This window comes from Mytilus trossulus, chromosome 4, assembly GCF_036588685.1.
Source record: "Mytilus trossulus isolate FHL-02 chromosome 4, PNRI_Mtr1.1.1.hap1, whole genome shotgun sequence".
In the NCBI taxonomy this organism is placed as follows: Eukaryota; Metazoa; Mollusca; class Bivalvia; order Mytilida; family Mytilidae; genus Mytilus; species Mytilus trossulus.
In genome coordinates, this window is record NC_086376.1 from 77927792 (window position 1) to 77954783 (window position 26992).

The 26992-nt window shown below is 32.4% G+C and overlaps 1 protein-coding gene across 1 annotated transcript; it reads right to left on the reverse strand.

The window, feature by feature from the left end:
• Window positions 1-459: 459 nt before the first annotated feature.
• Window positions 460-23064, reverse strand: LOC134716036 (alpha-centractin). Its single transcript, XM_063578718.1, has 11 exons — window positions 22946-23064; window positions 19657-19721; window positions 11322-11397; window positions 10657-10782; window positions 9953-10077; window positions 8574-8790; window positions 8276-8368; window positions 6007-6181; window positions 5120-5181; window positions 4710-4750; window positions 460-3641 (listed from the first exon to the last, which is right to left on the reverse strand). The coding sequence occupies exons 1-11, from the start codon at window positions 22994-22996 to the stop codon at window positions 3539-3541; spliced, it is 1134 nt and encodes a 377-aa protein (XP_063434788.1). The 5' UTR covers window positions 22997-23064; the 3' UTR covers window positions 460-3538.
• Window positions 23065-26992: the final 3928 nt, after the last annotated feature.

The following is a 26992-nucleotide window of genomic DNA, read 5'->3' on the forward strand; positions in this document are numbered from 1 at the left end:
TCAACAAAATTATCCCACAAAAAGGAGGGACACCCTGAATAAGCCTATGCTCTTGGTGTCTTTCTACATTATAAAAATTACGACAGAAGCTCATGTTTACATATAGTGACATATAAGTCTTATGGTTCAGGTGTAAATATCAAGTTGTAATGTGTGTACATGAACACATGTATGTTATGACACACATGTTACTTTAATAAATACTTACTTACTTATATGTGTGCCAGGTAAGCTGAAAATGAATGTCCATTTCCATGTAAAAACACTTTAAAAAAGACAAGAATACTAACATTCTGACATAAAAAAAATCCAGCATCATAACTTCAAACATTTTTGTACATCTTTTTACAACAATCTTTGCTGTGCTTTTGAAAGTTATAGGAAGGAAGTATGAACCAAATTCAAATGAAATATATGCAGTATAAATACAATTATGATACTAAAATAAAAAACAAACACTTAATATTTATAGGTTTTGTTTTATTATGATGTATTTGACATGACAGTTCACCCATGGATGCAATATTGCACATACAATTTAGTTTATATGGAGATTCTACACCATATATATACAAAATATTAAATTTGTTCACTGGCAAGCGTGAAACTTTCAATAATTCTTTTGCATCCCTAATCAATCTACACTATTTCAATAACTTATCATTCTTACAATATATAGGCTTAAGAGGAGAAGACAGAGTGTTCCAATTATACACACCAATTTTTCTATTTTTTTTCTCGTTTACATGTATTATTTTTCTTTGTTCGTTTTTTGTATTAAAAATATCCTGACTATAGAAGAACTGAAATAATGATAACAGACTTAAAACAGAACTGAGTCTATTTATATGTTATTTTTGTCATCTATTTCCTTTATGTTATCACAGAAATATTCAAATTTATAAAACAAAAGCATTCAATCATTGTATAAATAATCTCTTTTTGATAATGGTTTTGATGAAGGATATACACAACCGTCATTGGTTACCATTTTTCCTTTATATCTATACTCTACAGAGATAGTTAAGGTTTGATAAATTTCTATAAAGGGTTAAGATAAAACATCTCATCTTTAATCCCAGATTTTACACTCTTTTGTCAGGAGATAGAAGGACACACCATTAATTTTAAAAATCTCAAAACCAGCCACCAACAATATATTATAGTCTCTCTTAAAGTCTAAACAAATTTAAAATCTAGCTGGAGTATATTAACTTATCATAAGAAAGCGGATAAATAAAATTTAGTATGCCAAAGACCTTTGTTTACTCTCATAAAGTATTTATCAAGTAGTTCTTAAATATTACTCCTTTTTCATTACAATACTTCACAGAATTATTGATGAAAAGAAAATCTTTCTATATAAATCCTTTTCTTTTCCTGTTTATATGACTGCATAACTGGTTTATTTAACCTAATCATTAGACAGAATCCTATACTTGCATGTTTACATTTTTGTTATGGGAAGGCCCCTTTAAAATTAGTACAATTGATTGGCCCTGAAAACTGCTGTTAATTAGGACGAAATCTGCACATATTCCAAAGCATCGCATACATTCATTGAAAGATTGAAATTTTAAAATAAAATTAACATTTAAATTTGTGGTTTTGTCTTCTATGAATACTTAGGTATTCATTTTACCCCCTGTATTTTAACCTCACCCAATAAATTGGGTGTTGTTTCTTACGAAACTAAATTGTATGCTACAAAACTGAATGTAAGCAAACCAGAGCCTAACAGAAGTCATATCAAAGGCACATTAAAGCTATACAGATATAGTTTACACACATTACAACCTTTTGTCATGTTTGCACTCTTTAAATCTTGACTAATATGCTTTAAGGCTTAAAGTGTATATAGCATATAAAATCCCTTATTTTAATTGATCCTTTGCAAAAATATTATATAACTGGCACTGTAACAAAAGGTATTTGCATATACCAACATGTAACATGAATTTGAGTAGGTTCTTGGTTGACTTAGATATTTTCTTGCAGAGAGAATGTATTGATTATTCCTTTCCTTGTGTAGTACTGACATTGATTTCTGTAAAATATCTATTATTTGTTGTCATTTTAAAGGAATAACCATTTACATTGGAATACTCTAGGAGTTGACTTTGAAATTTTGGTATCAAGTTTTTTTTTTAATTCAAAAGTCATTTGACATTAAGAGAGACAAATTGTAAACTTATGGTTGATAAGCCAAAAAAAAATTGTTTACAAAAAATACTGTTACATCTTTCGATAAACGATTGAAATGCGCATTAAACAGAAATACAATCAGCAACACATACCAACAAAAAGACTAGAATATCCTAACATTTGTGAATCAGTAATATGGTTAAAATCTTTAAACATCATGAAGGTGAGGGGAAAAGGCAGTATAAGTATATAAATCAACAGAATATAAGCTATAAAGTATTAAAAAGTTATCATCTAATTTCATCAGGTAGCTAAGTTACAAAAAAACTATGATAAAACACCTTGCCATAAATAGCACATATATAACATGATAAATGTAGCGTTCATCCATGACAAACATAAATAAACCATTGGTCTCATTAAGAATTGCTCTGACAGCAGCCATTTTGAATTTCTTACTGTAAACTTTAGGCAATTAGTGAATAGTAAGCAGAACATCTTACAATTTTTATGAAATTTTCTGAATTTCAGATAGAGCTGATCATGTCTGAACTTGTTAACTGTTCAAAAACATTTTTCTTTTATACAATTCTATTCTCCAATAAAATATATGCAATCCAAATTTTTTTCACAGATTATGATATAAGCACTTTTGAAAAAATACACTATATAAAATATGTTGTGCATATGGGACATATATGTCAATCAAATCATGCATAACATGTTTGACTTATAGCAAAATATTTAAATAATCCTATCATGCAATATTCTGTAGTTGTTTTAGAAGCATTTTTTTTAATTTATGTAACTTTTATTTAAACATGCCTAAAAATCAAAGTATTTTCTAATTTTTGGGCACAACTTTTTTTTTGTGTGTGTATATTTATCATATTGAAGCTTACAGTACAGAGAATCATAAATATAAGAAATGACTATACTTTACATTTCATATGCACAACAACACATTCCCCATTCAGCAAAGTTTTGTTCCCCAAAAAAGACAAATCTCAAGCTAAGCTTCTAATTAATTTTGTATTGACAACCTGGTCTCTTTAATGATTATATGATCAATTAAAGTTCGTATTCCTTTGACGATTTTCATTATGGATTTTTTTAAATAAAATGAACTGGCAGACATGATTTTGCATTTGTTTTTATCACTTTGTTAAATTAATCTATGAACTCCCTTATTTATTGAACTCATGTTTTAGTCTTTTTCAATCTTGCATAATATTTTTTTTAAATTGTTTAACAGTGTACCACTAGAAAAAAAACTTTAAATTTTACAAAAATAGTAACAATGAAGCAATACACTTCCTCTTCTGCCCCAAAATGAGACCAAGGTAAAATATTTACATGACTGATAAATTAAAATTCTAAATCACTAAGTCAGCTAAAAAGTTTTTCTGTGTATGGCCTTAAATCCATCTTCATTATATTCTCTTTTTGATACCCACATCTTCTTAAATGTGTCCAGTGAAGCTAAAATAGATCCCCTGAAATACAAAATGTACAAAATCAAAACAAGTAACTTTACGCAGTGAAGCTAAACAACATACACAGATGATGCTGTGTTTGCATACACCATTGTAAAGGTCAGAATTCAAGAACCGTATAATCTGAGTTTTGTGTTTATAAGATTTATAATGTTTGGTCGAAGCAAACTTAGAGAACAGAAATGCAAAATTCATCAATTTTTCAATTTGTAAAGGGGCATAAATCTAAAGCAATATAAGTGATTTCACCAAATAGACCACTTTCGAGTTCATCCGTCACCGGCAAAAACTCGTCAATTATGCACGCCTTTATGACGTCATTTACCAGATAGAGGGGCTCGCCTGTATCCCTGCACTATTTACGTTCATCAAGCGTCTTAGTGATCGTCTTTGTGCAGGATAAACTAGAAATAATGGTTGCTCTGTAGGTTCTTACTGACAATTCCCTAATGACAGCAGTGTTGATTGTCAATTTTGAGAATTCAATTTGCCGAATAATTCGTACAATATAGAATTATAGTTTTCCAACCACTCGCTCAACATTGGAAGGAAGTGACGACGCCCCTAAACGCACAAATGACGGTGATTAAGGCGCGTATAATTGACGAGTTTTTTCAGGTGACGGATGAACTCGAAAGTGGTCTATTGATCTGTGTTTTTTGGTAATAAACATTGTGTTTAAGTTTCATAACATTTTGATGAGGCAAAATAAAGTTAGAGAATGGAAACAAATTTTCATACATATGAACAGAAGTAAGCACATATGGACAAACAGACAGACAACAGAAAAAGATTATGGCAGGGGCATAAACAACCTTTTTTTTCCAGAATTGCAAAAATAAAGCATTTATTTTCAAATAGGCAACATAAACGAGGTAAATTCAGAATGTCATTAAGGCCAATATCATTTTTTCTTCAGTACCAGGATCAAATTATTTATTCAAATTAAATAACAGTTTCATTTGCATAATCTTCCTATCCTTTTTCTTTAAATTCTTCATTTGAAGGCAATTAATCCACCTCTATAAACCATCTGAACATTAAAGCATAAACATCAAACTATCTTACCCTATCCATGTTGAATAAAGTCTTTCTTGTGGTGCAGAAATCTAAAATATTAAACATTATTAGTTTTAGTGTTGTCTTAGAATAATTTAAATATAGACATATGTACTTAATTTTTCAGTGAAACTTGGATAAAAGGAAAACAGAATTCAGTTTAACATAGCTTCAAGAAGTTTGAAAATGAATAAACTTATGTTAATGATTGGTTATTGATCTTTGAAGAATACTTGAAGAAACTAAACTAAACTAAACCATCTGATATCCAGCCGTATCTAGAGTGTCATGTGAAAGATTTAATTTTGTTTGTTCAGACCAGACTGTCTAAGGATTTTAATACATTTTTTTTTTACAGTGAATCAGTTCCTTTAAATTTTTAATGAATTGAACTATACACTGCTAAATCATCTACTCACCCTAATCTTTATATCTTTTGGTGTTATTTTCTTTACTTCACTCAACAAACGATCTCCAAAACCTAAAATAATAGTAAAACATTACTTTTAACTATCCCAAGTTCAGATATTATTTAATACACACATACTCTTATATTGATTAATATGTGCATTACCTTTACACATGCTTCTGAAATTATTTTGTCAGGAACACTTTAAACGAAATGTCTTGAAAACAAAAAAAAACATTTATGAACTGATTGAGAGTCAGATTCCAGTCAGCTAATATAAGGATGAATGTTAATGAGAATCAAAATAGGATTATTTTACAGGAACTTCCATAAACTACAAGTCCAAAGTACACAGATCCCCCATCAGCACTATCATTTTTATGTTCAGTGGACCATGACAATGGGATAAAATCTCTAATTTGGCATTAAATTCATAGGGAACGTGTTTACTAAGTTTCATGCTGATTAGACTTTAACTTCAATAAAAACTACATGGACCAAAAACTTTGACCTGAGGTGATACAGACTGACAGACAGACAAACAGACACACACACCGGAAAACATAATGCCCATAAATGGAGCATAACAATATGTTGTTTCAAATTGTCAAAGTAGACAATGATATTATGCCAACTTGGTGCCAAACATTATAAATGAATTTTAATAAAAAACCATTCATATAATTTTCATGCTCCAATGACCACTGGACATTAAGTCTTTTTATATGGCTCTTTCGTTTTATGGTTAAAGGAAGGTGCTAAACTAAAGGTGAGCTATAACAAACTAAACAAAAGTATTTTCTTTGCCTTCAAAAAAGTAATCACTACAAAGGCACAGTTATATGAGTCCATTACAGGAAGAAATGTTTTACATAAATGCACCTAATTCAAACTTACCTTTAAATAAAGTTGAGCCTCCAGATAATACTATATTTGAGTACAATATTCGCCGTAAGTCCATGTCAGATCTCTGTATTGCGTATGTCAGAACTTCATGGATTCCTTCAAATTCTTCTCCAATTAAATCAGGTCTAAATAGTAATTCTGGTGCTCTAAATCTAGATGGCCCTAACTGAAATATAAAAAAAAAACATTTTCTAGCTTCATGTGCAAGATAAGATCATACTTTTTTTTTAATGTATGACTTTTTTATGGATCCCTATACATGCTATATTATACTGTTGTTATCACTCTGTTTAATACTATACATGGGTCATATTTCAACATGTTACATTAATACATGTAACGGTAAATTCAGAAATTATTGCGTGCATTTATAATTGTGATTTTGACAATTTATACTAAAATAAAATTGTAATTTTTGTGATATTCAGAAAAATCCTGTTAGATTTATATAAAACAAGAATGTGTCCCAAGGAAACAGATGCCGCCTCCACACTATAAGTAAGTAAGTAAGTAAGTAAATTTTATTTAGAGACGACATATATATACATAATTACAGACAAAACAAGCTCTTTAACCGACTATCATTTTTTATGTTCAGTGGACCGTGAAAATGGGATAAAATCTCTAATTTGCATTAAAATTAGAAAGATCATATCATAAGGAACACGATTACTAATTTTCAAGTTGATTGGACCTCAACTTTTTCCAAAACTACCTGGACTAAAAACTTTAACCTGAAGCGGGACAGACCAACAAACGCACAGACCGACGAACGAACTCACAGACAGATGAACGAACGCACGAACAGATGGGCAAACAGACCATAAAACATAATGCCCATAAATGGGCATAAATAAATGGGGCATAAATTTCAAAAAGCTAGTTTCAATTATTGTGATTATAAATAACACTGTCTCATTTTCCACAATACTAAAAACATCTCAATAATTTCTGAATTTACAGTGTATGTTCATTTTCATATCTGAACTTTATAGTACACAACTATTAGAGTTGTTTTATGACTAAACACTTTCAAATACAGACACATTTATGGGGTCATTTACCATTTAGAACAGGTAACCACTATTCTTGCACTATTTAGTGGATAACTGTATTGTATTTAAGGGCATATGATACAGTTTTGATCCTGTATTTACAAGTTCGTGAAAATTTGCATATAGTCTATTTTTTACCTGATTAAATCAAATATGTTATAAAAAATTTACCTTCATGTGCTACTTTTTGAGTAAAATGAGATCGAAATTTTGTATTTTTGCTGAAGATTCAGATTTGTGGCCATAATTTGTTTTTCGAAAGAACTTTTTTGTTATAAAAGATAAACACAAATTGTTTTTTGTTAAATAATCGGTAATTTCTGTTATTTATAAGTACCCTTAAAAATTATGCATTTTTTATTCAGAAATAACTCATATTTATCAAATGTTCATGAATTGAGGAAAATACGTAATTTTTAGCTGCATGTTTATCAAAATTTAAAAAAGTCCTATATTTACAGTTTGATAAAATTTGGGTAACATAATCTCCCTGCAAAATGAAACAAATTGCTGTTTTGAAAAATAGGGGTCCATGAACTCGTTTTCAAATAAAATCAGTTTGAATGATAAAAATCAGACGAAAAAAGCATCCAAGTGCTGTGTATCTGTTGGCTTTTTGTACACTTCAGAATGGAATTCAAGTTTACAAAAAGATATTTTCAAGGGAGAAATGTTACAATTTGGTATGGTTTGTTTTATGTCCAGTGGCAAATATTTAATGCAAGTTCAGGATGAGAACAAATTATTCAAAATCCTACAATAAAAAGAGTCAACCAGGATTTTTAGCAGGAAATGGGTACTACCACTGGAAAATAAGGATATGTTAGAAAGGGACAGAAATAAAGCCTATCAACAAGCCACTTATCTACTCATTCATTTTTTTATCATTACAAGTTTGTTGCAAGAGCATGGAACTCTTTAATCAGGAGGCATTGCACTTAACTGTGACTTAAGTCACTGCATATCTAAACATCCCACATAGCCAAACGAACATTTCACATTCACAAGGGATTTACTGCTTGTCTGAAAAGACCAAAAGTTACCATATTTCAATACCAAAATCACCCTTGAAATGCCTTTTCTTTCAGTGTTGCTGAGAGCACATAAATATTTTGTGTCAATTACACCTTTCTACAAGAAAAAATTTGTCTTGTTCAATAACTTTCTCAACCCCATCCAATGTCTGATGTTTATTATTATGTTACCTCTATAGAACTGCCATCAGGTAATGTATACTGGGATTTTTCTCCTTCCATTGATTCTTCTTTTAATGGATTTAAAGATAAATAACAGGCTCTCTGAAAGTATAAAGAATTACAGTCACATATAGTCCACATATTAAAATAAGGGTGTCAATGACTATGATGGAAATTAACTGAACAACTACTGGTATTAAGGTATATATAAATTTTAAAAAAAAACAATATATCAAAGATATATTCTAATACCAAAAAACTGTTTCAACTTTATTCTTGCTGTGTTTTCAGCTATTTTAATTTTTACCTGTTTAATAGTTCTAACAATTTCTAGTTCTGCAGATGTGTGGAAATTATGTCCTTCTTTTCTCAGTAACAATCTGAGATATCTAGTGACATCTCTACCAGCTATATCTGACCGTATAATACTATGTGGCATAGCAAATCCTTCATATATAGGGACAGCATGTGTTACACCATCACCAGAGTCTAGTACTGCACCGGTTGTTCTTCCTGTAGCATACCTGAAACATTTTCATTAATCCAATCAGATTAATTATTAATGACTGCATTAGACAAATCTGATAACATTCTAAAGATGTTGTTATAATGACTTGGAACTTGTTATGCTTAAAATTCATTTGCAGCATTTTTCCAGCAAAACAATCCAGAACTGTTCCATGAATAGAACTGAGTGCTAATTGCCAGAGATTGGACTATCTTGCCAGAATTACAAACTTAGGTTAACATATGTAAAACAAGAATGTGCCCCCAGTACACGGATGCCCCATCCCCACTATCTTTTTCTATGTTCAGTGGACCGTGAAATGGGTGAAAATCTCTTAATTTGGCATTAAAATTAGAAAAATTATCTCAAGTTTATTGGATTTCAACTTCATAAAAAAAATACCTCGATCCAAAAACTTTAACCTGAAGCGGGAAGGATGAACAGACGTACAGACCAGAAAACATAATGCCCATAAATGGGGCATAATAATGTTTGTTCATCAAGGAAATGCTTACAAAGTTCATCATCTAATCACTAAATATATTTTGTCTGATATTCTGGTTTACCTTGCAATTCAGAATAAAATTAGATTCATCTTCAATCAATACCATTTCAAGATACATACCGGTATCTAATATGAATAAGCTTTTACATATCTGTTATGCCAGTTAGAAAATAAATTACACAAAACAAACACGTCTCTCAAAATTGGCATGCATGGTTCATTGTTTTTTCTTTACAGCATTTAATTTTCTATTTTAAATTTTTCACATTTTTTTCTGAGGCTTTAACAGCTTACAAAACACTTTATATTTAGCTCAATGTTGGAGACTGTACTGTTCAATAGTTGTTTTACTGAAAAACACTTGTCCTTTGGCTTCAATAGAACGAAAACAACATTTAACACTCCCTTTGCATTTTGGTATTTCAAATACAACCACCCACATAAAATTTTTTAAAAAATGCCTTCCATGGAGGGTACATAACATTTTCTGAAACAGTCCTAGCAAACACTTCCTATCATTTTATTTTTAAACATGACCAATTATATATCAAAAGTCTAAAACTGGTCCCCCCAACTTAAATGTTACATATGTATTACCACATTAAATATCTATATTTCAAAGATGTTGAAATATTCACTTTTCAGAAACCCTTTTTTTCAAATTTTCACTTACAAACTTAAAACTGCTTGCATGGATATAAATAAAGCTGGGACATTAAAAGTTTCAAAGAATATTTCTGCAGCCTTTTCTCTGTTTCTTCTAGGATTTAATGGGGCTTCTGTCAGTAGAACTGGATGCTGCAAAAAATATTGAAAAAAATCATTTACATGTATGTCTATTTTTCCATATCTACCAGCGAATTAAATTATATACATTTTAATTTAAGATTAAGAATAATATATACTGCTATGTGAAATGTGCATGTCCTGAAATTATGGAAATTCATTATATACCATTAACTACTCCTCACATGAACAATAGAGACATAGTAAATACGGAGATGATTTCATACAATGTTTGTTTTTGTGTCCTGAGTGGAAAAGCGATAATTTAAATCTACAAATCTCAAATGATTTTGTATAAACTTTCTGTTTCTGATTCTATTTTAAAATCGTGCATTCTATTAACAAATTGGTATAAAATTTTGTACAAGTAAGATTTAACTATGGCCAGTGCAACTGCAAAATTTTAATTAATACAAATTTTAGATTAACACCATATAATAAGGCCAAAAAATAGGGATTCCTATCCATCTATTGTTTCCTAAATAACATTTCAAAATCCAGTATAGCGGATTATGGTAACCAGTTGAGATACTTCCTGATATACATGTATCAATAGTGCTTTTGCATGTTATATATTTCATTACAGCATACCTCTTCTGAGAATGTTTGTAGTTGGTCTTTGGAATATATATACTGCCAGATTCTTTCCATATCATTCCAATCTTGTACAATACCATGTTCCATAGGATATTTTATTGTTAATAGACCTCTGTGTTCCTGTTAAACAAAAATCAAGGATTTATTTATTCAAGACCAAGAGTCAAGATGACTCAAGATGAAAGTAAGTAGAGACTACTTCTATGAGGGGGGATAGGACCTTTATCGGGACTCTGGGATTGGGTGTTTTTAAGCTCAGGATTTCGTGATCCGGGAAATCTTTTTTTGAATTTTCGTATGACAGGATTTAGATTTATTTTAATTCTGGAACTTGGGACTTGTTTTTAAGCCTGGGATTTCAGGATCAGGATCCCTCCGACCCACTCCCTTCTATTGCACTTACTGTGCATGCAAAAGGAAGTCAAGTAAGAGTCAAGTAAGAGCACACAGTTTATTAGTCAAACACAAGTGATTGCTTATTTAATCCATCAGTTGGTATTGTGTTTCATTCTCACATTTCTGTGAATCTAAATATTGATTGCATTATTTGTATACTGGATTTCCTGAAATTGCAATAACTAATCTCAAATTTTTATCCCCACAGGTGAACTAATAAATGCACCCAAGCTCAAGAAATTGAGAATTTTCAGTAACCATACCTCTGCGTCAGGTCCAAGGAAAACATCCCCCTCAAGAGCACCTGCCATAACACGAACATGTTTAGGTCTACCTATGCTGTAAATATGAAACAAAATCTACTTATTAAAAGATTACAAGTCTCTTAGTTTTCTCTTCTAAAAATAGTTTTCTATATAGGTACCTGTTAACAAAGTTTTATCTGAAATCAGATGTATCATAAGTGGTAGCCCTCATGAGTCTTGCATGGGGTTCCTCAATGAAATATTCTCCCTAGTTAATTCTTTAACCAAGACTATATTGTGTAACTTTAAGCCAGATGTCATGTTTTATAAGAAAGCCAGATCAAAAGCAAACCAGTCCTGTTGTCAAGCCTATTTCTGAATATCTAAGCTATCAAAGTTTTCAAAATATAAGTAATAACTAATGTGGTCAAATTTACAACAAAAAATTGCAAACAATGGAACTAATACATGAAATCAAGCAACTATTTGTTTGTGTTAAATAAACCTCTAGTTACTATACTGAAATTTAATCAATCAATTTAACATTTAGGATGACAAATACAAATATTAGTCTAAATATTGATTTCTGAAGACATAGTCATATATATGACAAAAACATTAAAATATAAATCATTTTTTCTGCTCTACAATCTTATCTTACAGTAACAGCTGTGGTCACCTGCACTTTGATATAGTATATTGATTTAAAAAAACAATTAAACTGAAAACAATTTATTGATCAGTTGAGGAATGTAACAATAGTTAATCAAGCATGTGTCTACACGGTACACCAAATGTGTTTTCACAGTTGTTACACTTTTGAATGGCCTGGTCATAATTCTGCATAAAATATTGACATTTTAATATACATGCTTAATATTTCTATGTATTTGATGTTAAGCAAATCTTTCAATAAGTCATATTACTAAGCAGAAATTGAAATGAAGCAATGGATGTCATTTTGATATTTAGCTACAGCTGCTAACCTTAAAACTAATACCATGTTATTGTTTTGGGTCACCTCTGATTTGCCAATAGGCCTTTTTTTATACATTGTAATAATAAACATTTTCTTATCAAATCACCAATGAACTCAAATTACAAACTAGAAAATAAACAAGAGAATATGCCTTGTACTGTTAAAGATATTTTAAAGCTTCATGCAGATACATGCAGTGTCACTGTCAGATAGTAATCAATTGGTCTTGCCATCACAAGCAAGACAAAAACTAAACGCTTGCAAAAATTTCCTGCAAAACAAAGTCTATATATTTTCCTTGTCAATTAGAAGCATACATCAACCAGCTGTCATTTTTTTACCTTATGCAATACTAAACATACTAAAGTAACATAATCAGTTGATAATTCTTCTTTCCAGGCCAGTTTTACACAAGAGTGCACACGCTGAAATGTCTCGCCTTCTTTACTAATCATTGATATTTTGTAGATAGTCCTAAATATAAAGCTTTATTACAACTGTCACATAAACTTCACATTATCCAAGAAAACTAAACATTGACCAATGAACCATATACAAATAAGGTCAAGGTTAGATGGACAATGCCAGGTAGACATGTACAGCCTACAATTCTTCCATACAACAAATGTAGTTGACCTATTGCTTATAGATTAAGAAAAACAGACCAAAACACAAAAACTTAACACTGAGCAACATGAGCAATGAACCATGAAAAGGAGGTCATGGTCAAATAAAACGTGCGCAACTGACAATTAGATCATAAAATATTTCCATAGACCAAATATAGTTGACCTATTGCATATAGAACAAGAAAAAAAGACAAAAACTCAAAAAATTAACTTTGACTATTGAACCATGAAAATGAGGTCAAGGTCAGACATGTCAGATGACACCTGCCAGCTAGACATTTACACCTTACAATCATTCCATACACCTAATATAGTAGACCTATTGCATACAGTATAAAAAAAATATACCAAAACACAAAATCTTAACTACGGTATAACCACTGAACCATAAAAATGAGGTCAAGGTCAGATGACACCTGCCAGTTGGACATGTACACCTTACAATCATTCCATACTCCAAATATAGTAGACCTATTGCATACAGTATAAGAAAAACAGACCAAAACACCAAAACTTAACTATAACCATTGAACCATGAAAATGATGTCAAGGTCAGATGACACCTGCCAGTTGGACATGTACACCTTACAGTCCTTCCATACACCAAATATACAAGACCTATTGCTTATAGTATCTGAGTTATTGACTTGACCACCAAAACTTAACCTTGTTCACTGATCCATGAAATGAGGTAGAGGTCAAGTGAAAACTGTCTGACAGGCACGAGGACCTTGCAAGGTACGCACATACCAAATATAGTTATCCTATCTATACTATTAAACGAGAAGACCTCATTTTGGGTGTCGCTTCTCTTCTTTTCACAATAAATTAATCAACACGCCTCTGTTTCCTATATGTACAGTGAGGGGGGGCAAGGGGGGTCCCCATAACAGCAAAACAGTGAATTGATTTGGTGAAAAACAGATAACAAGGAATTGAAAAGGGATAATAACAGATAACAGTAAATGAAATATGAAAATAAATCTGTCCAGGACCAATTCAGTAGATGACTTGAAGATCTTAGTATATAACTTGTGGTATGGACCTAGAAAATTGTAATTTGTGTAAACAAAACGTTTCGGCCGTTGAGGCAGTTCTGCCTTGTTTGATTTTTTCCCGTAACTTGTACAATAAGTTAAAGTATGCATGTTGAATTTTTCTGAATGAAATTACTAGTTTCTGTTTTTGATATAGGGATATTTTTAATCTAGGGCATTTAAGGGATCATTTTTTAATGATTTAGGTATTTTTATTTAATTTTTGAAAATAGTGCAGCCAGTGACACTTCATTATCAATTTGATTTTTAGATTTTTTTTCTGAAAAGTAATATATATACTTTACAAGTATTAAAAAAACCATTTATGCACATTTTTTTTTAATTTAATGACCTCATGATAAAACTTACTTATAAAATACAAAAATACCCAGATCAGTGGAGACAGGACATGTAACTGAAACATACATGCCAGCTATATTGGTTATTCTGATAATAGAAATTGACTCAAGTGACAATTATGATAGCATAATAGAAATTGGACCTAGTGAAAATTTGGATGACACCAAGTGAAACACCAATCATGCATCTTATGTGAAATTATAGAATATTGAAAATTTGGGTACAGCATTGGAGAAGCTGTAGGATTTCAAAAAGGTTATTTGTCGAAAAATTAAACTGAAGACACATCTGTATTTGCATCAATGGTTTCTGAGCCATGTGAAGCAGTTAAAAAGCTTTTAAAAAGATTGAGTCAGGGTTCTCTTTCATGTAAATGAAAAGAGAGGGAGTTGCACTTATAATATAAATGCTAAATGAAAAAGATGTTGTATAATTCTCAAGCCATAATTCAAGCCCAGACCACTTAAAGTAATGTAAAACAATTCAAAGGAGAAAACTAACTGTCTAATTCCACAAAATTGTGAACGAGAAACTTAGTAACACAGTAACAGTAACAAACTACAACCACTGAATCCAGGCTCCTGACTTGGAAATAGGCACATACAGAATGTGACTGTGTCAACTTTAGCATGCTAGTTGGTGTCCAATCCTCCCCTAACTCAGGGACAGTGGTGTAAAACTGTACAACATAAAGATTATTATGTGGTCATTGAATAAAAAAATCTATAGGGTGTACGTACCAATGCTTTTTTTATAACAAAATCCATACTATAAGTTATTGCACAAGTAATAAGTGAATTATAATTTGTACAAAATGCTACATGTTCACAGACACCCGATATCACCAGTGGAAAGACCCCAATAGATATACATTGTAAGAAGATGTGGTAAGCGTGCCAATGAGACTATTATCCATTCAAATTACAAATTTCAATTATCTTCAATTTCTACGGAAGATTGGCTGTCAAAATGCTAACATTTAAATTTTCAATAACAGTTAACAGCAAATAAATTCTCACAATAACAGATAACAAAATAGAAAATAGTCCTATAACAGCTAACAAAGAATTCGACAATAACAGCTAACAGTAAATATATTTTCAGAATAACAGATAACAAAGAATTAAAATGCCCCATAACAGCATAACAGTTAAACCCCTTGCCCCCCCTCTACAGTGCATAGTGCCATTTGTCATCCATTCATATGATTATTCAGATTGAGTTATTTTTGGAGAAAAACGAGAAAAAAGACATCAGGATATTGTCCCGTCAGACGAAATTTTAAGTCAGATTAGACTTCCGGTTTGCGCTTTTCTGTATACTTTGAACATACATATACAAAGAAAAAAGTGTATTTTCAGAATTCTATCTGCAGTGAGTGCTATCCACGGCAGTCACACAGTTTATCAAATAGAGAGGGTCTGTATCAATGACCACTATGGATCGATTAGTAAACTTAGAATTGAAAGTAAACACACTATATTTATATAGTAATGAATGTTCATAATAAACAGATAAGCGCTAAAAATATTCATGTGAACTTTTGATACCTTTTCTGAAATTCTCCAGTCATTAAATCTTTTACAAAATTCATTGATTACAAAAAACTAGAGGCTCTAAAGAGCCTGTGTCGCTCACCTTGGTACATTTGTATATGTGAATATTCAACAAAGGACACAGATGGATTCGTGACAAAATTGTGTTTTGGTGATGGTGATATGTTTGTAGATCTAACTTTACTGAACATTCTTGCTGCGTACATATATCCCCATCTATAATGATTGGCCCAGTAGTTTCAGTTAAAAGTGTTAGTAAAAATTTACAAATTTTATGAAAATTGTTAAAAATTGACTATCGATTCGTCTGAAATTTTCAGGGCAGATAGATCTTGACCTGATAAACAATTTAACCCATGTCAGTTTTGCTCTTAATGCTTTTGTTTTTGAGTTATAAGCCAAAAACTGCATTTTATCCCATGTTCTATTTTTAGCCATGGCAGCCATCTTGGTAGGTTGACCAGGTCAACGGACACAATTTTTAAACTAGATACCCCAATGATGATTGTGGCCAAGTTTGGTTTAATATGGCGCAGTAGTTTCAGAGGAGAAGATTTTTGTAAAAGATAACTAAGATTTACGAAAAATGGTTAAAAATTGACTATAAAGGGCAATAACTCCTAAAGGGGTCATTTGACCATTTCGGTAATGTTGACTTATTTGTAAATCTTATTTTGCTGAACATTATTGCTGTTTACAGTTTATCTCTATCTATAATATTTTTCAAGATAATAACCAAAAACAGCAAAATTTCCTTAAAATTACCAATTTAGGGGTAGCAACCCAACAACAGGTTGTTCGATTCATCTGAAATTTTCAGGGCAGATAGATCTTGACCTGATAAACACTTTTACCCCCATGTCAGAATTGCTCTAAATGCTTTGGTTTTTGAGTTATAAGCCAAAAACTGCATTTTACCCCTATGTTCTATTTTTAGCCATGGCGGCCATCTTGGTAGGTTGACCGGGTCAACGGACACAATTTTAAAACTAGATACCCCAATGATGATTGTGGCCAAGTTTGGTTTAATATGGCGCAGTAGTTTCAGAGGAGAAGATTTTTGTAAAAGATAACTAAGATTTACGAAAAATGGTTAAAAATTGACTATAAAGGGCAATAACTCCTAAAGGGGTCATTTGACCATTTCAGTAATGTTGACTTATTTGTAAATCTTATTTTGCTGAACATTATTGCTGTTTACAGTTTATCTCTATCTATAATATTTTTCAAGATAATAACCAAAAACAGCAAAATTTCCTTAAAATTACCAATTTAGGGGTAGCAACCCAACAACAGGTTGTTCGATTCATCTGAAATTTTCAGGGCAGATAGATCTTGACCTGATAAACAATTTTACCCAATGTCAGAATTGCTCTAAATGCTTTGGTTTTTAAGTTATAAGCCAAAAACTGCATTTTACCCCTATGTTCTATTTTTAGCCATGGCGGCCATCTTGGTTGGTTGACCGGGTCACAGGACACAATTTTTAAACTAGATACCCCAATGATGATTGTGGCCAAGTTTGGTTTAATTTGGCCTAGTAGTTTCAGAGGAGAAGATTTTTGTAAAAGTTAACGCCGGACGCAGGACGACGACGGACGACGACGACAGACGCCGGACGCAAAGTGATGAGAAAAGCTCACTTGGCCCTTCGGGCCAGGTGAGCTAAAAAGAAGATTTGGTATGATTACCATGTTGAGACAACTCTCCACAAGAGACCAATATGACTCCGATATTAACAACTATAGGTTACAGTACGACCTTCAACAACGAGCAAAGCCCATACCGCAAACTCAGCTTTAAAAGGCCCTGAACTGACAATGTAAAACAATATTCAAACCAGAAAACTAGCGGCCTTATTTATGTACAAAAAAACTGAATGAAAAACAAATATGTAACACATAAACAAACAACAACCACTGAATTACAGGCTCCTTACTTGAATATTCATAACATACTGAATGTATGTTCATATTGAAATTGATAGAAAACTAAACTAGAGGCTCTCAAGAGCCTGTGTCGCTCACCTGTTACTGTATTTACTGATGTCGGTCATCTTGGTTGGTAGGTGAGGTCATTAGACACTTTTTTTAAATAGATACCCTAGTAATGATTGTGGCCAAGTTTGTTTAAATTTGGCCCATAGTTTCAGAAAAGAAGATTTTTGTACAAGTTACAAAAATGACGAAAAGTTGTTCAATATTGACTATAAAGGGCAATAACTCCTAAAGGGGTCCTCTAACAATTTTGATCATGCTGACTTATTTGTAGATCTTACTTTGCTGAACAGTATTGCTGTTTACAGTTTATCTCTATCTATAATAGTATTCAAGATAATAACCAAAAACTGCAAAATTTCCTTAAAATTAACAATTTTAGGGCAGCAATCCAACAACAAGTGTTGGATTCATCTGAAAATTTGTGAGGGGAAAGATCTTATTCTGATGGACATTTGAATTTTGAAAGATTTGCCCTAAATGTCTTAGTTTCAAAGATATAATTCAAAAACTGCATTTTACCACTATGTTCTAATTTTAGCCATGTCGGCCATTTTGTTGGGTAGGCAGGGTCATCGGACACATTTTTTAAACTGTATACCACAATGATAATTGTGGCCAAGTTTGGTTAAATTTGGCCATGTAGTTTCAGAGAAGAAGATTTTTGTACAAGTTACAAAAAATGACGAAAAGTTGTTAAAAATTGATTATAAAGGGCAATAACTCCTTAAGGGGTTGACTGACAATTTTGGTCATGTTGACTTATTTGTAGGTCTTACTTTGCTGAACATTATTGCTGTTTACAGTTCATCTCTATAATATTATCTATAATAGTATTCAAGATAATAGCCAAAAAATGCAAAATTTCCTTAAAATAACCAATTCAGAGGCAGCAACCCAACAACAAGTTGTCCCATTCGTCTGAAAATTTCAGGGCAGATAGATCTTGACCTGATCAACAATTTTACCCCATGTCAGATTTGCTCTAAATGTTTTGGTTTCAAAGATATAAGCCAAAATATACATTTTACCCCTGTGTTCTATTTTTAGCCATGGCGGCCATCTTGGTTGGATGGCCAGGTCACCGGACACATTTTTAAAACTAGATACCCCAAGGATGATTGTGGCCAAGTTTGGTTAAATTTGGCCCAGCAGTTTCAGAGGAGAAGATTTTTGTAAAAGTTTACGGACGAAGGACGACGGACGCAGGACGACGGACGCCAAGTGATGAGAAAAGCTCACTTGACCTTTCAGGTCAGGTGAGCTAAAAATGGGAATATTGGAAATGAAGGAGGAGGGATAAAAAAAAAAAGCATTTTCCTGTCCCCAATAACCTATGACTTATAATACTTTTGCTGAATTTTTCAGTCATTCAATATTTTACAAAATTCTTCCAACAACACTTTACATACTTTAAACTACGCTCTGAACGCCCGCGATTTCGCGGGTGTGTTCTAGTTACTACTAATAAGAGCGAATTAAACATTACAAAAAATCTTAACTTTTTTTTCAAGTAGATCCATGAAAATGAGGTCAAGGACATTGGCCATGTGACTGACGGAAACTTTGTAACATGAGGCATCTATATACAAAGTATGAAGCCTTCAGGTCTTCCACCTACATGACCTACTAAAATATAAAGATTTCAAGAAGTGAGCTAACACCGCCGCCGTAGCCACTGCCGCTGGATCACTATCCCTATGTCGAGCTTTCTGCAACTAAAGTCACAGGCTGGACAAAAACTAAAGATAAGAATCAAAAACACACATTTTAAAGCCATTTTTGACATACTTACAAATTTGGGAAATGGTGTTTTGGTATTTGATCTCCAGCGAATCCTGCTTTGATAAGACCAGACCCCTGAAAATGATAATTTAAAAACAATATTTAATGCAGTTCTTTTTTCCGAGAAACAAATGTAGATTAATAATTACAAAAGTTGGGTTTGAGAATTCAAAGAATTCAACACATTTTTTGAATTTTCTAGCAATTACATTAGAATAATTCATGCAACTTACAGATTTATTGGAATGTTTTAGGTTATCTAACAGCTAGTCAAAACAAAGAGCCATACCCAGCATACTCACCCTAGCTTCAGTTTCCTAATGATCGTATTTGTCCTGGTAGTTTTGAAATAATTCATGGAAGCCAAAGATTTGTTGTAAGTTTACACATGGTCTGGGCCGTGATATTTGTTTATTTTATTTCCTTGCTAATGATCAGGATAAAATTAAAATATCACTGCCTAGGCCATGTGTAAATTTCCAACAAATCTTTCACTTTGGCTTCCATGATTTGGATGAACTATTTCTTAAACAGAATATATGATACAAATTTGTTGAAAGCATAATTTGCCAAATAAACAGATCACAAGGTATAACGAAATGGATTATTCTTATTCATTCAATACCAAACAGCTGATAACAATAAACTTGTGGAAAAAATGGTATACCGCCAACATGAGGTGCAAAAATTTGTACACCATATCCAGATTACAACAATTAATGTCTCTTCAGTGATTTTAAAAATCAAAACGGATTTGGAAGGCCATATTATAATTTACCTCAATTAAGGATAGGCTCTTGATTTTTTTAAGATGAATGGATCGTATAAACCTGATCATGATGGCAAATATAATACAAGCCCAAAGGAAAAAATATAAATAAGTCTTAATTGAAAACAAAGTTCAAACCTATGATCATGTTGGATAAAAACTGCAATAATTATATGTGTGCATGCTAATCAAATTTCTTCATCATGATGGTTACAGGTAGAGGGTCTAATTATAGCACAAACAACACTTTAAAAAAGTCCAAAAAAGTGAAAAAGAATATTTTAACAGAATGCATAAATTTGACCAACAGGTCTAACAAACGATGTTCTTAATTCCTGCTGAATGTCATGGGCAAATATTATTAGTTACTTAGTGTGCTAGTGACTTAATACAGTATATACATGTATAGGGTCAATAAATTCCATATGGGGTGAGAGTGAAGTAGCACACTATGTAACGAATTTATCTTACCGACTATCTTAATGTGTGGAGTTTAGACTAGTGACCTATCAAAATAAGCAAGTCTTCGATACTGTAATTAGCATTAAGAAACTACTTCCATTGATCCTCCAAAAACAGATGCCAACAAGAACAACTTGTTAGGTTTAAATGTGTTTTATGAATTTATTTCCATCGTAATCATCAATTTCTTCGTTTGTTGAACCTTTAAATTTTTTTCTTGTGTATGAAATAAGCCCTGCCTCCCTTCTTACTTAATATGGATTTGTATTTAGATTGTATCATTAGATCAAATTTATTCATTCAGTGTATGCTCACTTGTGGTAATATCTCTTTTGATTGAGTTAAGCCATTTTAATTGATATCTTATAGTGTGTGTTTCTATGTTGTGACTGATGCTACACTATTATTTCATACAAGAGTGACAGTTTGATACCATTAAAACGTTTAAACCCACTGCAATTATTTGAACCTGTCCTAAGTCAGGAATTTGGTAATCAGTATTTTTTCATGTGGTTCATTAGTGTTTCTCATTTCTATTTTTGTTATAGATTAGAACGTTGGTATTCCTATTTGAATGATTTTACACTAATAAAGGATTACTTTTATAAATTATGACTTGGATGGAGAGTTGTCTCATTAGCACTCATACCACATCTTCTAACATTTGTCTTATATCAATATAGTTTGACCAATATCCTAGAACTTTAGGGTAGAGAGGAAGATAACAAATCAGTAGGAAATCACAGGCCTGAAGGCTGTTAATGTTACATTACTAATTCTGTTCTGCTTTTTCATCAATATTTGTAGTTTGTTCAGTTTAAGGAACAGTAAATACATGCATTGAAAGCGCTTGATCTGTTGCATTTACAAAAATAGCCTGTATTTGACCTTTTAGAATAGAAATAAGTGTAGGGCTAGAAGTAAGGTCAGGATTATTACAGTGCAATCACTTAAAAGGTAGGTCAGTAATGGTTTTTCTTTTTGCGATTTTTGAATGGAATGTGAAAAACTATATCTCGAGTGAACGTGGTTGATAGTTTATATTATTTTTACCGATAACCGCTACGAATTTCAGCTGACGACAATTCTACAACGGCGATGGGCCAAGTATAAATTCTATAAGCTCTTAGAAGGAATTATTGTAGGCCAACTAGAAGATTAATGTTCATCATAACCTTTTGGCTAAAATGGCCGTATTTACACCCCAAATTTTACTCTGAGTACAGCCTAACCAATACACCTGCAGCCGTTTTAAAGGATGGCAGGAACTAGATATATAAATTTTAAATGCATTTTATGTTTCAGAAAATTATAAACTTTTCTAGATTTTGCTATCCATTTTTTTTCGTTCCTGCAGAAGGTGCAAAAATTAACTAAGTAGTGAAAACGATTGAGAAGCTCCCCTCGTATAATCAATGTTGTGAGTAGTATTGATTTAAATGGACAATAGATGGACAATAAGACACCTGTAAACAATAGGTGATTTAACAGGTTTAAACTGTGTAACTGAGTGGACCGTATCAAATGAAACTCGGGTGTTTGTTTATTTTGCTATCTTCTGCAGACTGGAAAAAAATGCACATCAAAATGCAGGTAAGTTTTTAATTTTCTGAAACATAGACTTCATATAACTTTTATATATCTAGTTCCTGCCATGCCTTAAAACTTTCCTGGATGTACCAGTTTGTCTGTACTCATAGTAATTTTTGAGGTGTAAACACGGCCATATTTTTCAATTCCTTATGATGAACCTTAACAAGCCTGGGCTAAATATGGGCCTGTGCCTGCTGTTGCAATTCATGAAAGCAGTTTATTCTTCAGGGTGCGATAGGGGCCTCTTTCCCTATCAGATAATCTACAACATATGTATTTAGAAGTCGTATGAAATAAATTTAATGATTCTGTCATATTTCAAGGTGTTTTTAGCAGAAAAAAAAATCTTATGACTCATGACAGTCAATCAATGTGGGCCATATTTATGTTGATGACATCGTAAAATGGGTGATGCAGTCTTGATTTGTAGACAGCAGTCTTTGCTAATAGAAGGTTGTGTTTCTGACAGACTTACGTTGTCTATTACAACGGGCTGATTTGCAATAACATCGGAATAAGGGTCCATAATATTAGTGCATTCATAAATTTCTAAATTTCGGAAGAAGTTGGCGACAAATAATTACAGGGTCGAGTCCGATTTCCAGACGGATATGATTGAAATGCGGATTGTCTAATATTTTAAAACGTTGTACATTTCGTTGATATGTTGATATAAGGAGATTAAAAAGGTAGTAATTCAACATAATACAAAAGAAAAAAATAAGAAAACAATAAATTGAATTTATAAAACACATTATTTATTTAGTAGATATAGGAAGATGTGGTGTGAGTGCTAATGAGACAACTCTCCATCCAAATAACAATTTAAAAAGTAAACCATTATAGGTTAGCTTTATATTCAAGTTAATCAACCACATTAAGATACAATGCCCATCAGTGATGATTTTTAAGTTTACCAGCATACAAGCAATTTTTCAACTTATCAAAACAACAATGTAATAAAAAAAAAATATGCCTTCATGAGCTACTTAAGAGCTCAAAATCTGTTTTTTTTTTCTACCGCATAATTTGGTTCTAGCAAGGATGTGTATTGTAACAAATCCTTGGTTCTAGTGATAAATATTTGTTTAGCAATATATGTCGCTTAGATCAGTTGGAAGCATCCATACTACCAATGTCCTCAACGTGAAATATCTCTTTGCAATACACATATAAAATCAAGCACCTTTTTCGTGTTTTGCATTGTTTTCTCAGCAACATCGAGAAAAATATTACTTCAAGTTTTGTTTTGAGTCAATTTATGCTTGTGGCGATTGTGTGCATGTATTATCATTTATATAGTGACAGCATTCTTCACTGAAATTGCGATGAGCATGTATAAGATTTGTTCAATAAAATCGAAGAAAATTCTGTCTGAAAATGTTAAAACTTTCAAACTTGCTTTTGCCGGGTTAAACTTATTACCGATTTGTTGTTATTTTTTCTGGTCCCCGGTTTCGCCCTATTGTCTTTCTATTATCCAACAGAAATCACAAGACATTTCTAAAATAAGAAAATGTTTTTCAGTGTGGGGGAGGTGGATGTAAGGGGAGATCAACCACCGATGCCCTTCGAATTTATTAAAAACCTAGCGTCTCCCCTTTAACAATATTCCGCTATTTCAACCGTATATTTGTTCTACCTAATAGAAGTTCAAATGGAAACATGTGTTATAAACATGGTAATACCAGAGACATATATACACATGTATATATGTCTCTGGTAATACTATCTATTCCAGTTTGAACAAATATTCTATACCATTTATTCCGTTGGGAACATATACTGTATTTACGAATACGTTTCTCGCTGCATTGAAGACCTGTATATATTCGTGACCTTCGGTTGTTGTCTGTTCTATGGTCGAGTTTGATACATTTCCATTCTCAATTTTATTTAATACTTATTCCTGTGGAAATAATATTCCCTTTTGGAACTTATATTATGAAGGAACTTCCATTCCGTGACAGCTAGAACCATAACATTGATTTATTCAACATGTCATTACATTATTCCCTTATTTTCAATGGCAACAAATATTTTTTTCACTTACCTTCTGAGTCAATTTTTCATTAAATTTTAGAAGCAAGCAATTTATTTAATCAGAAACATATCTTTATAGATGCATTGCCTGCGCGTCTAAGTTGCAACTATATATTTGATCAAACATTTGTTAATTTTGTTAACTTTGCTATGGTTGACTAGCATTGGTAGTATACTTGTAATATTTTTTTATTTCTATCATTTATATAACATTATTCAATATAAGTTGAGTACTTTTTTCCCCCGCGTATATATTGTATTGTATTAAAGTTAATATATACGCGCGCTTTCAACCTTAAAAATTATTACCGTGAAACGGTCCAACGTGCACAGGGAGCAGCTGTTATCTTCAAATGCATGACTTGTTTTATTTAAGAAATAATTGATGCAAGCTCTAATTTATTGTGGTTTTAACTTGGGTAGGGATGATATTCGTGATTGGTTTTGCCAGAGCAATATAGTGACTGCGAGTACTCTCAGATCTGAACTTAGTGTCTTTTGTTGTTGGGGTATACAAGTACCCGGTTACAACCACTCTGTGTAGTATTTGTATTCGTCTCCATTTGATGATGAGTTGATCCTTTTTCAACTGATTTCTATAATTCGTTCTTATGTTGTACTGTTACACCACTGTGCAATTAAGGTTAGGGGTCCCGCTTCTACGTCTTCTGTATGTATGTGCCTGTACCAAGTCCGGAACCTGTAATTCAGTGGTTGTCGGTTGTTTATGTGTTACATATTTGCTTTTCGTTCATTTTTTGTACATACATTAGGCTGTTAGTCTTCTTGTTTGAATTGTATTACATTGTCATTTCGGGCCTTGTAATGCGGACTATGCGGTACTGGCTTTGTTCATTGTTGAAGGCCGAACGATGACTTATAGTTGTCAGTAACTTCTGTGTCATTTGGTTTCTTGTGGAGAGTTGTCTCATTGCCAATCATACTTCTTTTTAGCTCACCTGGCCCGAAGGGCAGAGTTAGCTTTTCCTATCACTGTGCGTCCGGCGTCTGTCGTCCGTCGTCGTTAACTTTTACAAAAATCTTCTCCTCTGAAACTACTGGGCCAAATAAAACCAAACTTGGCCTCAATCATCATTGGGGTATCTAGTTTAAAAAATGTGTCCAGTGACCCGGCCAACCAACCAAGATGGCGGCCATGGCTAAAAATAGAACATAGGGGTAAAATGCAGTTTTTGGCTAATAACTCAAAAACCAAAGCATTTAGAGCAAATCTGACAAGGGGCAAAACTGGTCAACATCTATCTGCTCTGAAATTGTCAGATGAATCGGACATCCCTTTGTTGGGCTGCTGCCCCTGAATTAGTAATTTTAAGGAAATTTTGCTGTTTTTGGTTATTATCTTGAATATTATTATAGAAAGAGATAAACTGTTATCAGCTATAATGGTCAGCAAAGTAAGATTTACAAATAAGTCAACATGACCGAAATGGTCAGTTGACCCCTTTAGGAGTTATTGGCCTTAAGAGTCAATTTTTAACCACTTTTCGTAAATCTTAGTAATCTTTTACAAAAATCTTCTTATCTGAAACTACTGGGCCAAATTAATCCAAACTTGGCCACAATCATCTTTGGGGTATGTAGTTTGAAAGATGTGACCGGTGACCAGGCCATCCAAACAAGATGGCCGCAACGGCCAAAAATAGAACATAGGAGTATAACTCACAAAACCAAAAAAAACATTTGAACAAATCTGACAGCGGTAAAATTGTTTATCAGGTAAAGATCTATCTGCTTTGAAATTTTAAGACGAATCTGACATTTCCTTGTTGGGTTGCTGACCCTAAATTGGTAGTTTTAAGGAAATTTTGCTGTTTTTTTATGCCCCACCTACAATATTAGAGGGGCATTGTGTTTTTTGGTCCGTGCGTCGGTACGTCCTTCCGTTCGTTCGTCCGTCCGTCCGTCCGTCTGTCCCGCTTCAGGTTAAATTTTTTGGTCAAGGAAGTTTTTGATGAAGCTGAAGTTTAATCAACTTGAAACTTAGTACACATGTTTCTTTTGATATGATCTTTCTAATCATAAAGCCAAACTAATCTTTTGACCCCAATTTCACGGTCCACTGAACATAGAAAATAAAAGTGCGAGTTTCAGGTTAAAGTTTTTGGTCAAGGTATTTTTGTTGAAGTTGAAGTCCAATCAACTTGAAACTTAGTACACATGTTCTCTATGTAAGATCTTTCTAATTGTAATGCCTAATTATATTTTTTACCCATTTTCATGGTCCATTGAAAATGGAAAATGATAGTGTGAGTGGGGCATCCGTGTACTTTGGACACATTCTTATTGGTTATTATCTTGAATATTATTATAGATAGAGATAAACTGTAAACAGCAATAATGTTCAACAAAGTAAGATTTATAAATAAGTCAACATGAACAAAATGGTCAGTTGACCTCTTTAGGAGTTATTGCCCTTTATAGTCAATTTTTAACCATTTTTCGTAAATCTTAATAATCT

What these genes read in the sequence shown, in the direction of transcription:
- LOC134716036 (XM_063578718.1), bottom strand. Translation starts at nt 22,996, where the DNA reads ATGGACCCTTATTCCGATGTTATTGCAAATCAGCCCGTTGTAATAGAC. An exon ending in TCCTTGGACCTGACGCAGAG is followed by an intron (nt 10,783 to 11,321) that starts GTATGGTTACTG and finishes TTTGTTTAACAG; the next exon opens with GAACACAGAGGTCTATTAAC. An exon ending in ATGCAAGCAGTTTTAAGTTT is followed by an intron (nt 8,791 to 9,952) that starts GTAAGTGAAAAT and finishes AAAATGTTTCAG; the next exon opens with GTATGCTACAGGAAGAACAA.